At 42.8% G+C, this 18219-nt stretch overlaps 1 protein-coding gene across 4 annotated transcripts in view; it reads left to right on the plus strand.

The window, feature by feature from the left end:
• The window catches only part of EPB41L4A (erythrocyte membrane protein band 4.1 like 4A), a 112136-nt gene that overhangs the window by 75042 nt on the left and 18875 nt on the right, over positions 1–18219 (plus strand). For all 4 annotated transcript variants that reach the window (XR_014503060.1, XR_014503061.1, XM_083403986.1 and 1 more), the window contains exons 12-14: positions 3674–3751; positions 10432–10553; positions 16236–16314. Coding sequence is in view for 2 of the 4 variants with exons in the window: in XM_083403986.1 (XP_083260112.1) it covers positions 3674–3751; positions 10432–10553; positions 16236–16314 (279 nt within the window). In the remaining 2 variants the exon portion in view is untranslated. The remainder of the gene's footprint in view (positions 1–3673; positions 3752–10431; positions 10554–16235; positions 16315–18219) is intronic.

Raw genomic sequence — 18219 nt, forward strand, 5'->3', positions numbered from 1 at the left:
CTGAAGGAACATCAATGTTTTAAATGAGAATAATGAAAGGAGAACAGTAAATCAGTTTGAGCTATGTATTTACTAATTTCCTGTCATTTATCCTGTCTAAATAAGTCATCTTCTTCCATCTACAACAGTGTTTCCCAAACTTGGGTCTCTAGCTGCTGTTGGACTCCAAATCCCATCATCCCTAGCTAGCAGGACCAAGTGGTATGGGGTGATGGGAATTATAGTCCTAAAAACAGCTGGAGACCCAAGTTTGGTAAACACTGATCTATAGCAAGATTAGTCAATGTGGTGCCTTCCAGAGATTGGACCACAAGCCCCAGCCAGCATAATTGATGATCTGGGATGATAGAATTTATAGTCCAACAACACATGGATGGCACAATGATGCCCGCTGTCCCAGTCTATAGGCTTTCACAGAGATTATATAGTGCCTTGACAGTTTTGTTATCTGATCATTTGTTAGCAGAATATTAGAGCAAAATTATTCTGAATCCTAGAATTGCCAAAACTTGACATAGGTTGATCTATTTTACACACACAAAAAAAGTTGAATATTTTTGCACACAAAGTATCTTTTTAAATATCTTTGGCTTGGATCCAATTTGTGCAAGAAAGGGAGCAGTTTCCACCAACTCTCCTTTCATCTGCAGCCCACACCATTCCCAGGAGTTCATCAACCCCCCAGGAACAGATTGTCAGGGTGTGATGGGGGGGGGGGGTGCAGAGGTAAAGGAGGTAGAGTTCCATTCATGGAAGAAAAGCTGTCTGTCTAAACAACCAAGTGGAAAAGGCTCACTGAAGTTCAACCAGCATACTTATACTGGAAGGAAAAACTTAAAAATAATTAAAATGTGATTGTCTCAAACTAGTTTGGGCCTTTTAAATTTTCTCTCATTTCTTTCTAACTTTAGACACGCACACTTTAGACACACACACACACACACACACACACACACGTATCACATGCTCCCTTATCCAGGATGACTAAACTATGCATCTTCAGTACTTGCTGGAAGAAAATTACAGTGCAACTTTTTTTGTTGACTTGGTGTGCTCAGAAGATGAGTGACAATTTTTTAAAATTGTATCACTAACTGCCATTCTGGCTCATTTCCTGGTCTTAAGTGGCTACTAGGTTGCTGTGTCCTTCTAACCTCTTTTGGTATTGCTCATAGCATGCAAAGTTGACCCCAAATTTCACTTAGCAGCTTTGTATGCTTTGACTGAGGTTTGCAAGAACTTTTAATGCAAAAAAGAGGAGCAGTTTTCCTTAAAATATGATTTTTCTTTCCTTTCATTTTTTTATAGCTCTGATAATCATTAGGGCCATTACATCTTCAACCAGTTATATATATATATATATATATATATATATATATATATATATATTGGGGTGTCTACACGCGGGTGGCACTGTGATTTAAACCACAGAGCCTAGGACTTGCCGATCAGAAGGTTGGCGGTTCGAATCCCTGCGACGGGGTTAGCTCCCGTTGCTCAGTCCCTGCTCCTGCCAACCTAGCAGTTCGAAAGCACGTCAAAGTGCAAGTAGATAAATAGGTACCGCTCTGGTGGGAAGGTAAACAGCATTTCCGTGCGCTGCTCTGGTTCACCAGAAGCGGCTTAGTCATGCTGGCCACATGACCCGGAAGCTGTACGCCGGCTCCCTCGGCCAATAAAGCGAGATGAGCGCCACTACCCCAGAGTCGGTCACAACTGGACCTAATGGTCAGGGGTCCCTTTACCTTTACATACCAAGCCAGCATACTTTTCTTCCTTCATTATAACATCTCCCTGCATTTTGTGTGGCATCTTTCATTCTGAATGACACCTATCTTGAGGTTCCAGGTGCGGTTCAGGGAACCTCAAGACTAGTGTCAAATGGACCTTTTCTGGGTGGCTCCCCAACTGTGGAATGCTCTCCCCAGAGCAGCTCACCTGGCACCATCATTACCTGTCTTAAACGCCAGGCAAAAAAATTCATTTTTACTCAGGCCTATGGCTATTAAATAATCCATGACCTGTGTCTCTTTTATTATTAGGCTGTCTGCCAGTATGCTTTTTATTATGTGTTTATCATTGAAGTTCTGTAATGTGTTTTTATTGTTGCACACCACCCTGGGATCTTTGTATAAAGGGCAGTATATAAATTGAAATAATAAGAAATAACACTAATAATAAATGCAGGCCCCGCCGACCTCTCTATCCAGCGATCAGGTGTCTCCCTAGACAATGCCCCCTCCCCAAGCTGCCACACTCAATAGTCCTGTTTCATGTCCCTCCTTGTGATTCCACGTAGCTGGAATATCTCTTTGAACTGTGATGATCCCTCTTGCTTGTCTGGATGGAGAAAGGTGTCTGTGTATACTACTGGTTTTTGTAAGAAACACATCCATTGCTCTGCCCACAGTGATGGACAGTGGAAGGTCTCCCTTGGAAGGTTGTGGACTCTCCTTCACTGGAAGTTTATTAAGCAGAGGTTGGATGGCCATCTGTCATGGATGCTTTAGTTGCGATTCCTGCATTGCAAGAGGTTGGACTAGGGAACCTTGGGCAAGAGGTTGGACTAGGGAACCTTGGACTAGGGAACCACTTCCAACTCTCCAATTCTATGATTTGACTCCAACTCCTCTCACCAGTGATATGCAGCCCCCTAGGGGCAAGGGAATAGGACCTTCAGGCTGAAAAATGTTTCCCACCCTCGCTCACACTCATTAAGTGCCATCTGAAACTAAAGAAGCTCCATTGTTGTTGCTGTGAAGATCTTACTTGTTTCACTAAAACTAGAGAGAGAGCAGCTCCCAGCTTGCTCCTCTGAACAGCTAGTTTTTAATCTCTGTTATAAAGCCCTACAAGCAAATAGTACCTATAGCACTGAAAAATGGTGTGGCCCCACCTAGTGGGTGAAATCTTCTATTATGCATATTACATAATTTCAAGAGATAGAATTTGTGAAACTTCTTCTCAGAACTTTCATGAGACAGATATAGGGAGGGTTTTTCTTAGTTTCATAGAATCAGTAAAGTCTCGGTCTTCGTGCAAATGCTCTTGAGAACAGTGTGGTAGGCAGAATCTGAAGCAATCCAGCACATAAATTACCTGTACTTGAGTCTTGTTGATATCAATGGGACTTACCTAGGGATAACTGTGTGCAGGACTGCAGCATTGTAAAGTTATTAACACTGACGTTTTTAACTGAATTGTGCCCCATATTTATAGAAGTCTTAATATACAACTTTTCAGCCGTGGGATCTCAATGCACTGTTTTAGTATTTATGTTCTGTTTAGATACAGCTTACCGTCCAACAGAGCAAAAAGGTTTAAATTCCAGAGGATACACTTTTAAGTAATGTGCATCTTAGAAAGTTACTTGTGCTTGTGCTCTCTTGAAATCATTTATGACTTAGGTTGGTACTGATCAACAGAATGTAAGCATAACTACATCTTCCTGGCCATGCTTCTCTAGCTGTAAAAAGGACGACAATAAAAAAATTGGAGTATTTGTTTAAATAGGAAAAGAACAAATATAGTGGGTTTCCCTCTAGCTGCAGATCTTCAGTCTTATAAAATTGCCTGTAATAGGGTTGTCACTTAGAGAAGCCTGCAGACAGTCTATGTTCTCTTGCATAGCTTTGTACCATATTTAATTAACTTATTTTTAAAACTGATACAGAATGCCAGAAAACGAATCCAATTCTCTATCAAGAAAACTTGGCAAACTTGGGCCCCTTGGCTATAAGCACCGGTATAGGTAAGGAAACTTTGTTAGTATGATGCCAAACCTTCATACTAAGCACTCTTTTTTACATGTTTATGTCTATGATCTTATTATTATTTTAGGTATCCTTTGCTGTGTATTTTTGTTCCTTCTTTCTGGAGTAGCTGTTATATTATAGGCACAGCTTAAAAACGGGCTCCCTGAGCTCATCTACCTCCACCTCTTATTATCATAGATGCAGCGTGTGGTTCCATGAAAAATAGAATATGCTTTGATTGGTTGTTGGGGAATCTGTGTCCCTGTAGATGTTCCTTGACTACAGCTTTCATCATCACTGACCATGGTCTGGGGTGGTATGCCCTGTTTGGCGTAGGGACGCTGGTGGCGCTGTGGGTTAAACCACAGAGCCTAGGACTTGCCGATCAGAAGGTCGGCGGTTCGAATCCCCACGACGGGGTGAGCTCCCGTTGCTCGGTCCCTGCTCCTGCCAACCTGCAAAAGCATGTCAAAGTGCAAGTTGATAAATAGGTACCACTCTGGCAGGAACGTAAACGGCGTTTCCGTGCGCTGCTCTGGTTCGCCAGAAGCGGCTTAGTCATGCTGGCCACATGCCGGCTCCCTCGGCCAATAAAGCGAGATGAGCGCCGCAATGCCAGAGTCGGCCACGACTGGACCTAATGGTCAGGGGTCCCTTTACCTTTACCTAATATTTGTCTTGCAAGGCTGCAATTTTTTAAATGTAGATTGTTTCATGATTATCTTTATCATTTGCATACCTTTTGTCTTCCCAAGTCCTCCGCATAACTTGTCTATGGCCAATCAAAATCAGGGGGTTTCCCCCCAAAGCACTGGCTCTGCATTAGTGAATGGGTCAAATTGAAACTGCCTAGCAGCTTGCATGTACAGTAAAAAGGTAAAGGGACCCCTGACCATTAGGTCCAGTCGTGACCGACTCTGGGGTTGTGGCACTCATCTCGCTTTATTGGCCGAGGGAGCCGGCGTTTGTCTGCAGACAGCTTCCGGGTCATGTGGCCAGCATGACTATGCCTCTTCTGGCGAACCAGAGCAGTGTGCGGAAACGCCATTTACCTTCCCGCCGGAGCGGTTCCTATTTATCTACTTGCACTTTGACGTGCTTTCGAACTGCTAGGTTGGCAGGAGCAGGGACCGAGCAACGGGAGCTCACCCCGTTGCAGGGATTCGAACCACCGACCTTCTGATTGGCAAGTCCTAGGCTCTGTGGTTTAACCCATACATACATACATACATACATACATAAATGCATGTACAGTAAGCCTTCATAAATAATGAAGTCCACCACTTGTAACCAAGGCTTTAAATGACCTGGGGATTAGCAGTTCATATTTTCTGGCTAACAAGCAAATTGGCATTTAAAAAAATAAGGTATATAAAGCTAAGTTTCTGATAAGCTCCCTGCTTACACAACTGAATGTACACATTGTAAACCCACTAAATGCACACGTGTCAAAGCAAATGTTGGGATGCTTAGGGAGAAATTTTTGAAGTTTTCTTCTTTGGCTGCCTTCTGGCATTTTGTTGGTAAAACAGAACCTGTCCCTGCAGAGCCTATTCATACGAGTCCGTCAGTAATTACTGTTTCTTTACATACAGTATAATTGCTCTTCACTCATTAAACAAATCCACCTGGATGTTTTTCAATCATTCAACTGCAGATGTTTTGGCAACTGGGAATTATTGCTGGGAAAGTGCTGTATTTTGCACCATTAATGGTTGTTCAAGAACAAAGCTTGGCAAGTCCATGAATTTTGCTTTTGTTGAAGCTGAAATAATGTTATCAGATCTTATTCTGCGACAGGAAAAACAAGAGCACATTAGCTGCGAAATGGCTCCTTGTTTTAAAACGTTTTCTTAATGCCATTTGCAGAACGTTTTGCTTGATATTTAAATCTTGACATTTTAGACTAACCTGTTCCCAATTCTTTGTATACTAACACTGGAATTCTCTGGCATGAAAGTGTTTGGATTTGGTGGATCTTTGTGTCTTGCAACATTGTCCTGCCATTGCAGTAATGTTTTCTGTTTTAATATTATAATTATATTTTAATGGAGGAAGCAGTTGGGAATTTCCCCCGCTCCAGTGCTCTATTATACATGATTTTATTGTGTTAGGATTTGTTGTTGTTGTTGTTGGTTTTTTAAAAAAGAACAGTGAGCAGGCTCCCTGTTTTCCATTATTTGTGGATTCAGTGCTATTTTTTATGGGGGTACTCAAGCGTACATAGTACCGGCACATATTCCCACCCAAATGCTAAATGTGGTGTTTGCTGTGCCAACTTCATGGTGAGTACCAGCATCATTTTTTATTTTTTAAAAAAGAGCATTGGATAAGATACCATGCTGCTGCTGGATTTGGCCTAGCTTGTGTATAGCAATAAAGGAGACATTTGGTATCACTTAATTTTTTGAATCAGCTCCTAATATTGCTTGAGAAAACAGTCTGTGTCTCTTTGTGCCAGGCTTCATGGAATCCACCCCACAGTAGGCTGCCAATAATAGATAGACAATAAGCTCTTACCAAGTCTTTTATTCAATATTCACAGAGAGGGGCTTAGAAATGCTGCCTCTAGGAGTAATGGTGTTGCTCTGAGTAAGCGCCACCCCCTTCTCTTCTCAGTTGTCAACAGCACCAGGCCATTTGCCTCTTCGCTCTCTGCTCTCTTACTTTCACTGCTCACCAGGTTCTGGGAGAAGGGGGGTTAGGAATGCTTTCTAGTGATAATGTGTCAGCCAGCTGCTCCAGCTCTGTCTCTCCCCCCTCCTCTTCTCCCATTATCTCCCAGCTTTGCCCCTCTTCTGTCTCAGAGCCGTGACCTTCTGCAAACAGCTATTGTTGATCCATACTGTCTTCCTCTTCTCTGGAAGGTTGAGGAGTGGGGGTGGGGGGAGGTGGTCTTCACCATTCCTCCTCAGCCCAGTCCCTGACACTCTGTTTGTATGTGCATGTGGCCAGTACTCAAGGCCAAAATGGTTAGCCATCTCTGGACTATATGGTGAATAAGCAGTTCTGGTAGCAAATGGAAGATAGTGTGTTTTCCTATTTACTGGAATTCTTGTTACATTTGATACTTACACTTTTCTCTCACGTTCTTTCTCTCCCTGAAGCAGCCACTTATCTGATCAGTTTGGGCAAATGCTGAATGCACATTTTGGTACAGATAAATATTTTATTAAATTAGTTTTAAGGATTCAATGGCAGCATCCTAAATATTTTTGTAAAGGTGTAGACTGTGTTATAAGGCAGCCTTCCCCTTCCTGATACACTCTGATACTTTAGAAGATGACAACTGACTGGGGCTGATGGAAATTTTAGTTCAAAACATATGGAGGGCAACGGATTGGGAACAGCTTCTATAGGACTACACTAAATAGCACCTTCTTTTGCTATATTCTTTTCTTCTCAGCAGATGAAGCATTTTGTGGGGGTTCTAATATAATTTCCTTTGGGGAAAATACCAACTAGCTTTGCTTCAAAACAAAACAATACTCAGTAGCACTGTGCAACCAGCCCTGTAAACATGAGGCTTGAATTAAGACCCCTGAGGTTTCTTAAAAGCCATCCATTGGTTTTCTTGGGCCAGCTGCCACTGTAAGCAGATTCATATAGGGTGATGAGCTTACAAAGAAGGAAGGAACACTTTTTAACTTCAGTATATATTTAACGTAATAGTTAATTATACAGCTAATTTAGAAGTGGCACTTTTAGTCTCTGCAACTTGTCATTTCTGAGGGGGAAAGCTTAATCTGCTGCTGTTCTCACGTTTGCACATCTATTTACAAGAATAACTGCTTTGACCTATTTTGGTCAAGTTAAGAACATAGTATTCTAGAGACATGGTTGCACAAGAAAGATTTAATGGTGATTTAGGGCTGAGTAAGAGTGGTTCCACTGGTGTGGTGAGAATCTCTGCCAGTTCACAGGAAGCTGGTTCACACAAATGCACCAGATTAAGTAGTGGTTCACCCATATGATATTTGATCACAGGATCGCACTTCAAAACGACCTTGACAGATTAGAGAACTGGGCAAAAACAAACAAGATGAATTTTAACAGGGAGAAATGTAAAGTATTGCACTTGGGCAAAAAAAAAAATGAGAGGCACAAATACAAGATGGGTGACACCTGGCTTGAGAGCAGTACATGTGAAAAGGATCTAGGAGTCTTGGTTGACCACAAACTTGACATGAGTCAACAGTGTGACTCGGCAGCTAAAAAAGCCAATGCAATTCTGGGCTGCATCAATAGGAGTATAGCATCTAGATCAAGGGAAGTAATAGTGCCACTGTATTCTGCTCTGGTCAGACCTCACCTGGAGTACTGTGTCCAGTTCTGGGCACCACAGTTCAAGAAGGACACTGACAAACTGGAACGTGTCCAGAGGAGGGCAACCAAAATGGTCAAAGGCCTGGAAACGATGCCTTATGAGGAACGGCTAAGGGAGCTGGGCATGTTTAGCCTGGAGAAGAGGAGGTTAAGGGGTGATATGATAGCCATGTTCAAATATATAAAAGGATGTCACATAGAGGAGGGAGAAAGGTTGTTTTCTGCTGCTCCAGAGAAGCGGACACGGAGCAATGGATCCAAACTACAAGAAAGAAGATTCCACCTAAACATTAGGAAGAACTTCCTGACAGTAAGAGCTGTTCGACAGTGGAATTTGCTGCCAAGGAGTGTGGTGGAGTCTCCTTCTTTGGAGGTCTTTAAGCAGAGGCTTGACAACCATATGTCAGGAGTGCTCTGATGGTGTTTCCTGCTTGGCAGGGGGTTGGACTCGATGGCCCCTGTGGTCTCTTCCAACTCTATGATTCTATGATTTTTGTAGCGGCCATGGTTTTAGAGGATGTATGATTCCACCCTTGTTCACTTCCAGTGAGCAGATTTCAACAGCAGCTTTTGTTCTTGGGAGGGTGTCAGTGTTTTGTCAAGCTTTGGCCAAGCTCCAGTACCAGCCACAGCTGGGAGTTCAGGATTGCCAAGGTTGGTAATCAAGTAGTGCATTGAGCAAGTGAGACAGGACTTATCAGTCCAATAAACACACAATAGAACATCAAGGGTGTTTTCATTCATAGGTATTACTGAAACCTGGTGAGATAAGACTCAAAAAGAATAGACCAAACAGGAAGGGAGGAGGAATAACATTATATATAAAGGATATGTACACTTGTGTAGAGTTCCATGACTTGGAGCATGGAAGGCAGATTGAGAGTATGTGGATAACAAAATTAGGAAAGGAAAACATCAGTGACCTTACTGTGGGTGTCTGCTATAGACCTCCAAGTCAGGATTGGATGTTGCCTTCCTAGAGCAGATTACCAAACATTCAAAAAGAGAGATATGATTCTAAGGGAGACTTCAACTACCCTGGTATTTGTGCAGCTGGTTCATCCTTCCTAAGTACAGAACCTTACATTTTTTCCCCTATTGAAATTTGTGGGGATGATTAGGGAGGCAGGAGATGATATATTGTTTAATCACACCCTTCCTAACTTGCGCTAGCAAGTTCCATATTCTAACAGAGTTCCAAACACCCCCTTTTTAAATTACGCAGTGATCAGCTTGTTGCTGACTCACCTGAGTCTTATGAGAAGGCCCTCTACCTGGTTCCCTGTAGTTTCACTTCTCACAGTGAGGGAACCGCCAGAAGGCCCTCGGAGCTGGACCCCAGTGTCTGGGCTGAATGATGGGGGGTGGAGACGCTCCTTCAGGTACATCTTTACCCTGCCTTGATACATAAAATATTTTAGTACCCACTCTATTATATTGATCGGTGTTATGTACTGAAGTTCTAACCCTGGGCCAGCAGGGGGATACTGTAGATAGTTTTCACTCAGGTCCACGTCAGTTATTTTAGGCGGGAAACCCTGGGTTGTTGTTGCTACAATGTTGACAGCCGGCTGCCTATAAAAGCAGGCCGGCTGAGCTGTTTGCTGTTCAGTTCTGTTCCAGCTTACAAAATAAAGAGCTGCTTTGGAGAAATCGCTGTGTCGTCTGCCATGTCTACCCACTATTCAACAATCGTAATTCCCTTTTACTGACTTCAATGTATTTTAAAATTGTTTTAACCCCCACTGAGACCTCATGACGAAGTCTAAATTTGACTATTACTGATCTTGATCCATGAAGCCTAATCTGCCTGGTTTTCCTCTAAGGACTAGAATGGTGCAGGGGTGAAGGCACTGGAGACTGCCTGTGGCAGGTCCCGGTTTGAGTTGCACACCCCAACACCTGACAGGTGAGCAAGGCTCAGTAGCAGAGCACATGCCTTGCAATCTTTGGCATTTCCAGCTACTAGGAGGAGGAGTGAAACTACCTCCTTTAAGCATCTGTTTTATGCACTTTCAAGACTTATTGCTGGGAGATGTTTTGTTACTTATCTTGTTGAGGGAAGCAAGAGCGCTTGCTAGAGATTCACTTAGTGCTTAGCTGGCCCAAACAAAGATGGAAGTTAAGGAAGTACAAAATACAGATTTGCTGTGCCACTTCAACACACACACATACTGGAAAATGGAAGGGAATTCAGTTATACCTCAAGATTAAACTGGAAAACTTGCAGGGCAGCGGAAGGGAGGGGGTGAAGGAAGTTGTTATATTGTGAGGACAATGGGCCACATTTTTCCTTTTAATTGTTTGAAGTACAGAAAACCTACTTGACTCATTTTGTTTCATTTTCTAGTGGGAGAACAGCTTTGCAAATGAACAAAGACATCTCTATCCAGCTTCCTCGACCTGACCAAACAGTCGAAAGAAGTCGTAGTAAAACTTATCCAAAAAGAGCATCAAAAACACAACAGATGGGTAAGCGTTGCTGAACACAGTTCCTATTACACTGAGATTTAAACAGAAGGGAATACTTTAGAGTCAGTTACAAAACTACAATTGATTGACTAGTTTCAGACTCCTTCCAAATTTTCCTCTTATTTTTGGTGCTGTTTGCGGTAAACAGCACCTTCAGGGGCAAATAACAGACAGACTGGGGGCAATTTTCAGCAGAAAGCTTTTGATTAGATTAGATTTGCTGTATTTCTATGCCGCTTTTTATTCAATTCTCTCTCAAAGCGGCTTACGAACGAAAAAAGCAACAACATAATAGAACAAATCATCAGTAGAACAATTGCAATCTATAAAGCACTATTAATGAAACAGCAGCTGAAAATAAGCTTAATATAAGAATTATAGCAACAATCATATTATATATTATTATATATTATACGATTAACAAAACAATATTTTTTCACATCATTTTTATTTAATCTCCAAAAATACCGTATTTTTCGCCCTATAGGACGCACCGTCCCATAAGACGCACCTAGTTTTTTGGGGGGGAAATAAAGGAAAAAAATTATTTCCCCCCCAGGCGCGGGGTTGGGGAAGCCCGAGCTTCCCCCGACCCCAGCCCCCAAACAGGCAGCTCTCTGCAAGCCGTGGGAGCCCAGTGCTGGCTCCCGCTGCTAGCGGAGAGGTCCGCAAAGCCTGGGCGCGCTGAGCTCAGCGCGCGCAGGCTTCGGCATGCAGGCACCTCTCCGCCAGCAGCGGGAGCGTTCCCGCTGCTAGCGGAGAGGTCCGCGAAGCCTGGGCGCGCTGAGCTCAGCGCGCGCAGGCTTCGGCATGCAGGCACCTCTCCGCCAGCAGCGGGAGCGTTCCCGCTGCTAGCGGAGAGGTCCGCGAAGCCTGGGCGCGCTGAGCTCAGCGCGCGCAGGCTTCGGCATGCAGGCACCCCTCCGCCAGCAGCGGGAGCGTTCCCGCTGCTAGCGGAGAGGTCCGCGAAGCCTGGGCGCGCTGAGCTCAGCGCGCGCAGGCTTCGGCATGCAGGCACCCCTCCGCCAGCAGCGGGAGCGTTCCCGCTGCTAGCGGAGAGGTCCGCGAAGCCTGGGCGCGCTGAGCTCAGCGCGCGCAGGCTTCGGCATGCAGGCACCCCTCCGCCAGCAGCGGGAGCGTTCCCGCTGCTAGCGGAGAGGTCCGCGAAGCCTGGGCGCGCTGAGCTCAGCGCGCGCAGGCTTCGGCATGCAGGCACCCCTCCGCCAGCAGCGGGAGCGTTCCCGCTGCTAGCGGAGAGGTCCGCGAAGCCTGGGCGCGCTGAGCTCAGCGCGCGCAGGCTTCGGCATGCAGGCACCCCTCCGCCAGCAGCGGGAGCGTTCCCGCTGCTAGCGGAGAGGTCCGCGAAGCCTGGGCGCGCTGAGCTCAGCGCGCGCAGGCTTCAGCATGCAGGCACCCCTCCGCCAGCAGCGGGAGCGCTCCCGCTGCTGGCGGAGAGGTCCGCGATGCCTGCATTCGCCCCATAAGACGCACCCAGATTTCCCCTTCATTTTTGGAGGGGAAAAAGTGCGTCTTATAGGGCGAAAAATACGGTATTCAAAAAAAATTATCGCCATATACAAAGTCCCCCCCCCAAATAGGTCCCTGATCTGAATCTGGCCCCTGCAGCTGCTTTTTCTCTAAATCAGAAGCAGCTAGGTTAAGCACATTCTTTAAACATGTGACCAACATTCATATGGAGTTTGGCTCTTAAGTTAACTGAAGCAAGAGATTCCAGCTTCGCAGTTGATGGGAGGAGAATTCAGCTGGTACTGAGTGCTTTTGAAAACCCCATTGAAAATAAAGCATCTAGTTTAAATGCTAATAACTTCCACACATGTTTATTTAAATAGTTATATAAAGAGTAGAGAAATACCACAGTGAATTTTTAAAAATAATGGGCGGGGAAACCTGGATATGAAATCTTGACAAGTTCTGCTCATGGGATTTCTCAAAAAACACCTTATTAAAGCAAGGAGTTCAGAAGAGCTGGGCAGCTGCATGGTCCAGGAATATTCCACATTATTTATGGTCTCTTTGATGTCTAGCAGAAGTTAGTGCTTCCAGCAGTAACATTATTCCACCCTCTAGGTTTGGATGTAACCTAGGGAGAGACTGTAGTTCTGCTTCTCTGAAGTTAGAAGCGATTTGCGGTGCGTATTTGTATCAGGAAGGCACTCCTTTCCTTACAGATTATCACACATTTTCTGGTTTAAACAAGAGATCAGCTTGCTCTGGAAACAGCTTGTTATTTTGGGATAATATAGGGCAGCATAACATTGACGTTACTGAGCTATCAGCTATGCTGTTTCTTGCTTCGCTTCTGCTTACAGTTCAAGCAGCATTACACTTCCTGTCTCTTTCCGTGGGTATTTTTGCAAGCACAACTTTAACTAAGTGAATAATGAATAGAATAAATATAATATTTCACTGATAATTTGAATTATTAAAGAAAGCTACCTGCTTTTGATCCACTCTGCAGATCATGTGTGTCAGGGACAAGGTAAAGTTTCAATATATTCAGTGAGAAATACTACAAGTCATATTATTAAAGAAGCAATGTAACTGCTTTCTAACGGACTATACACACATTTGTAATGTTTTCCTTTAGCGGTGGTAGACTGACCAGGTATAAAAGAAGTCAAGGCTTCTGCACCTTTAATACCTGTATAAAAGAGACCTTTTCAAAAGGTGTAGTTTGTCCTCTAAAGGGATTCCTTATTTTTTAATTGTTGAAAGTAAATAGTGCCCTCTTAAATCTTTTCCTGCTGCTTATTACTGATAGTATACAAATGATTAAAGTCCAACAATTAAAGAATGTACATGGGATTATATAACAATGGCTAAACTAACCTGTTACATTAGATTTAGAGAATATAATCACAGTTCTAGAGAAATTCATATTTTCTTTTTCTTTAAATGGACCAAATTTATCAATTATTCTAGTTTTATGGATTACCTCCAAGTGCTAAATATGGATTTTCAATGTTCTGATGAGAAAACTACTGGAATATTGTGTTTGTAAAGGTGTACCATTGCAGCACTTATGAAAATAATAATAATAATAATAATAAATTTTATTTATATCCCGCCCTCCCCAGCCGAAGCCAGGCTCAGGGCAGCTAACAACACTAAAATAGTGCAACATTATAAAACATTATAAAAAATTAATTAAGATCAAATTGAAAATTGATGGCAACCATAACTACAGTTTTGTAAAGATTGCCAAAGGAGGGAGTCAGGCTGCACCCTGACCAAAGGCCTGGTGGAACAGCTCTGTCTTGCAGGCCCTGCGGAAAGATGTCAAGTCTTGCAGGGCCCTAGTCTCTTGTGACAGAGCGTTCCACCAGGTTGGAGCCGCAGCTGAAAAAGCCTTGGCTCTAGTTGAGGCCAGCCTAACCTCTCTGAGGCCTGGGACCTTCAAGATGTTTTTGTTTGAAGACCGTAAGTTCCTCTGTGGGGCATACCAGGAGAGGCGGTCCCGTAGGTACCGGGGAAAAAAAGCCTGATATGGTTGACTGACCTGCCAAAATGATGGTGCGAAAAAGCAACCAGATAAAATCCACATGTGTGAACATACCCCTCACAAATGGAGGTGGATGTGTTACACTCCACTCAAGGAAGATGTGAACAAATTAATTTCCCAACAGAACTTTTCCTTCCGTTTAACAGAGGCGTAAAAGAGGACTCAACTCTCCCATAAGTCCAAGCTTCCCTCTCTTCCCCCAGAATTCTGCTTGGTTTTTTACATAAAGGAGCAGTAGCATGTTGACTATCAAGCACAAGAACCCAATATATTAAAGTCCACAACTGTTTGGTTGCCTGTGAATCAAGCCTCTTATTTCTAAGGCTCCTGGTTGAGTTGTATGCAGCCTTCTCTAGATGGGGGTCATGCTCCCTAAGAGCAGGTTCATAGTTTGAGAGCTCTCCTGGAGCCACTGCTGTCACATGAGGCATGGTGGACTTGCTGTCCAACACTGCCTTCTGCCAGCTTCAGCAGGTAAACCAACTGTGGCTCTGTTTGGACAGGGATAACTTGGCTGCAGAACTCCATGCTCTGGTAGCCTCAGGACTGGATTATTGCAATCTTTTTTACTGCTGCTATTGCCACGGTTAGATTGCTGCGGGTTGTTTTTCATTCTACTGCTATAATGATAATTGGCATAGGAATTTCAATATATACATCTGGATAGGGAATCATGTATTCAGATACACACTGCATGTGCAGTCTACCTCTCCTGTTCAACAGCTGGGGCTCTGTGCATGAAACACTTTCAAAAATGTTACTAATCTGTTGCTACGCCATTTGGGGCAGAAGCAGGGGTCTGTCTTCAGGCTATGCCGCAACCAGCCCCCTGCCAGCTAGCGGATTGGTGGTGCTTTAATTATTTTTAAGGGCTTCACGTGCACAGAGTTGGATTATGTGATTTGCATAAAAAATTGTATGAGCATATGTTAAACTATAAGATTACATATTTTAGATTTTCAGATATTGTCGTGTAATGCCCCTGATATCTTTTATATTTGTGTGTTTAGTATATACTTATTTTATTAGGCCATATGACAGTAGGCTTTTATAACAGAGTGTTTTATCTGGTGTATAATGAAATGCTCAAACATTCATCTAACAACTCGATCCAATAAGCTTATTTGAAGATTTGGACATCCTAAATATAGGTTACATGTTTTATAGTGGGGTATTATCCCTTGTTAACATCCCACTAACAGAACTAGCATGATTTCCAATGTCGTTCTTTGACCACAGTGGTTAATGTTTACAGGCAACCAAAGCTTACTCATTGCTCAGTAATGTTTCTACTATGATCAAGAATTGGAACTTCAGCACTACTTCAGAATTCCACCAAGATGGAACAGTCTAGCACTATAAAAATAAAATGAAGAAGGAATTAAAAACTAGAGTATAAAAACTCTGATCCATGCATTTGTTAGTTTGTGTTTAGCGTTATGCCTGACAAAATAATCCCCATTTGGCACTTCTGTCTTCTGGTACCAGGCTTTTTAATTATAAAAATAATGCACTGTCTGTCCGACTGGAAAAGCTTTGCTTTTGTATAAAACAGACATTCAGTTTATTATGATTGCTGCTTAGATTGAGTGGACCTCTTTCTGATCCAATATACGACAGATTCTGCAAATTGTGTTTTTACAGAGCTATTTGCAAACTGATAATGCATTCATTTTGTTAAAAACTCCCATCAGAACATTGTCATTGGTATTTTCAATATAGTATTGGCAAAATGTCAAACTCTGGTAAAGGCACAATATGCCTCCAGCACATTTTCTTCAGCCACAGTCCAAGTGTGGTGAAATGTGCCTTATGGACGGAATCTAATTGGTATTTCATACACTGCTGCTTCAACAAGGGTAAAACAAAATTTAAAAATTCCTTCCAGTAGCACCATAGCGACCAACTAAGTTTGTTATTGCTATGAGCTTTCGTGTGCATGCACACTTCTTCAGATAGTCACTAAAAGTTAGAAATTTCCATAATATCTACTTTCCCCTCATAGTTCTCAGTCCGCTTTCCCACCCTCCCCACGGACACAATCGTCTCAAAAACTAAAGATGTACTCCAACAAAAGTCTAGGTGCATAGTGTGCTGCAAAGTCCAAGAGAACCACTAAAATCATTTAGTAAAAATACATTTTTTTTTCTATCTTTCAGGATCACATTGTACAAATCACACTTTAACTGGAGAAAATGAAGGAACTACAAAAATTATTGCACCCTCACCAATAAAAAGGTAGTGATATTATAATTATTATTACTTTATTTTGCCATAAAGTGAATAAGAAAGTCTGAAGCAAGGTATTTGAAATTCCAGTAAGTTTGTAAAGGCAGAAAGAACCAGAGGTTGGTTCTAGGCTATTAGCCTTCTTGGATTTGGAAAATCTATGTCCCAGACCCACAATTAGCAAAGGACTTATTCAGTGCTCATTAGCAAATGATTAGTCTATAGTCTACTTCTGCAAACTGCATGTTTGCATTTTGATGCAAGAATGAATGAAAGTTTATTTTTAAAAGCTTGCATTTTAATGGTGCATTATAATTAAGTAGCCATGCCTCACTTTATAAACACAACCGCGGAATTTCACATAAAACAACTAAGAGTCTTGTGACACTAACACATTTTATCACAGTATAAGCTTTTGTGGTATATATAGACATGGATCGAAAGCAAGGGGTTAAATAGCAGCTGAACACCAAAATGCATTAGAACTTGTGCATGCAAATGACTCATTACAGCAGTAGTATTTGGTGATATCACCAATTGCTGCTGTTGTGAAGGGTCATTTTCCTTATATGGAAGCTCTAATTCAGGCACAGGAAACCTGCAGACATGATTAGGTCCAACAGGGGTCCTAATTTGGCCTGTGAGGCCAAGCCACACCCTGACGTTATCCGTCTGTCAGGTTACAAAACAGCAGCTGCTGTGAGGAATGATGGGAAGCCAGAGGTCATTCTGTCTGGGCCTTCTTACATCTGGACGGGAAGCTTAGACTCTGCTCCCCACCTCTAAGCATACAATAATAATTGTAGTAAATTGAAATAACTAACAATTTATTGCTACTGAGTGATACCTAAAAAATCTGCTACCTGAAACAGCTTTCTCCATCTGCCTAATGGTAGGGCCAGATAATTCCCTAGGTCACCAGACCAAGTACTAATGGGGCCTGTAATGCTGCCTAAGTGGTGCCTCAGGGATTCAGACTGCAGCTTCTTCAGTAGTCCTGCCTTGGTGGGTGAAAAAAGCAAAAAAAGTATTGGAGCTTTGCTGTTGAGACTCTGACTTCAGGAGCCCTTGTCTATCATTTTCAGCTAATTTGGTTAAGAGAGTCTAACCTGGTTCCAGGTCTGATAATCACTCTCACAGAACACATTAGAAATCCTTCCCAAGTTAAATTTGTAAGCCCAATGATCAAAGCTTAACCTCTTGTTCGTTGCCGAAAAGAGAACCAATTATCTATCTGTATACAGTGGTACCTCGGGTTAAGTACTTAATTTGTTCCGGAGGTCCATTCTTAACCTGAAACTGTTCTTAACCTGAAGCACCACTTTAGCCAATGGGGCCTCCTGCTGCCGCCGTGCCGCCGGAGCCCTATTTCTGTTCTTATCCTGAAGCAAAGTTCTTAACCTGAAGCACTATTTCTGGGTTAGCGGAGTGTGTAACCTGAAGCGTATGTAACCCGAGGTAACCCGAGGAGCAGAGATCACACATGAAATTCACATCCCAAGCCGCCTCTGAAAAATCTGAACCAGTTCATCCCCTTCTTAAGTGTTCGGCAGGAGATAATCCTCATATCTAGAGAGCTGCTGCGATTTAGCATTACTGCTGTGAAATGTGTGTCTGCTACAAATGACAAATAGCTTAGAAATCTAATGCAAACAATTCAACATCTTGGATTAGTTCACTCTGCTTTAAAGCCATATTGGGCGTGTGCGCATACACACACGCAGATACACAGTTTCCTTAGACATAACAGCATTATGCATATCCATGTTCAGGAAAAGTATCTTCATAAAAACAGACAAATTACCAAATTCAGTTTAGTAGCAGCAGGACACAATGGGAATTATAATTTGCCTTTCTTTTATTTTAAACTGTATAAACAAGGTGGACGACGTGTAGCAAACAACATAGCTCGCA

Source organism: Podarcis tiliguerta (genome assembly GCF_965153285.1).
Source record: "Podarcis tiliguerta genome assembly, chromosome: 11".
In the NCBI taxonomy this organism is placed as follows: Eukaryota; Metazoa; Chordata; class Lepidosauria; order Squamata; family Lacertidae; genus Podarcis; species Podarcis tiliguerta.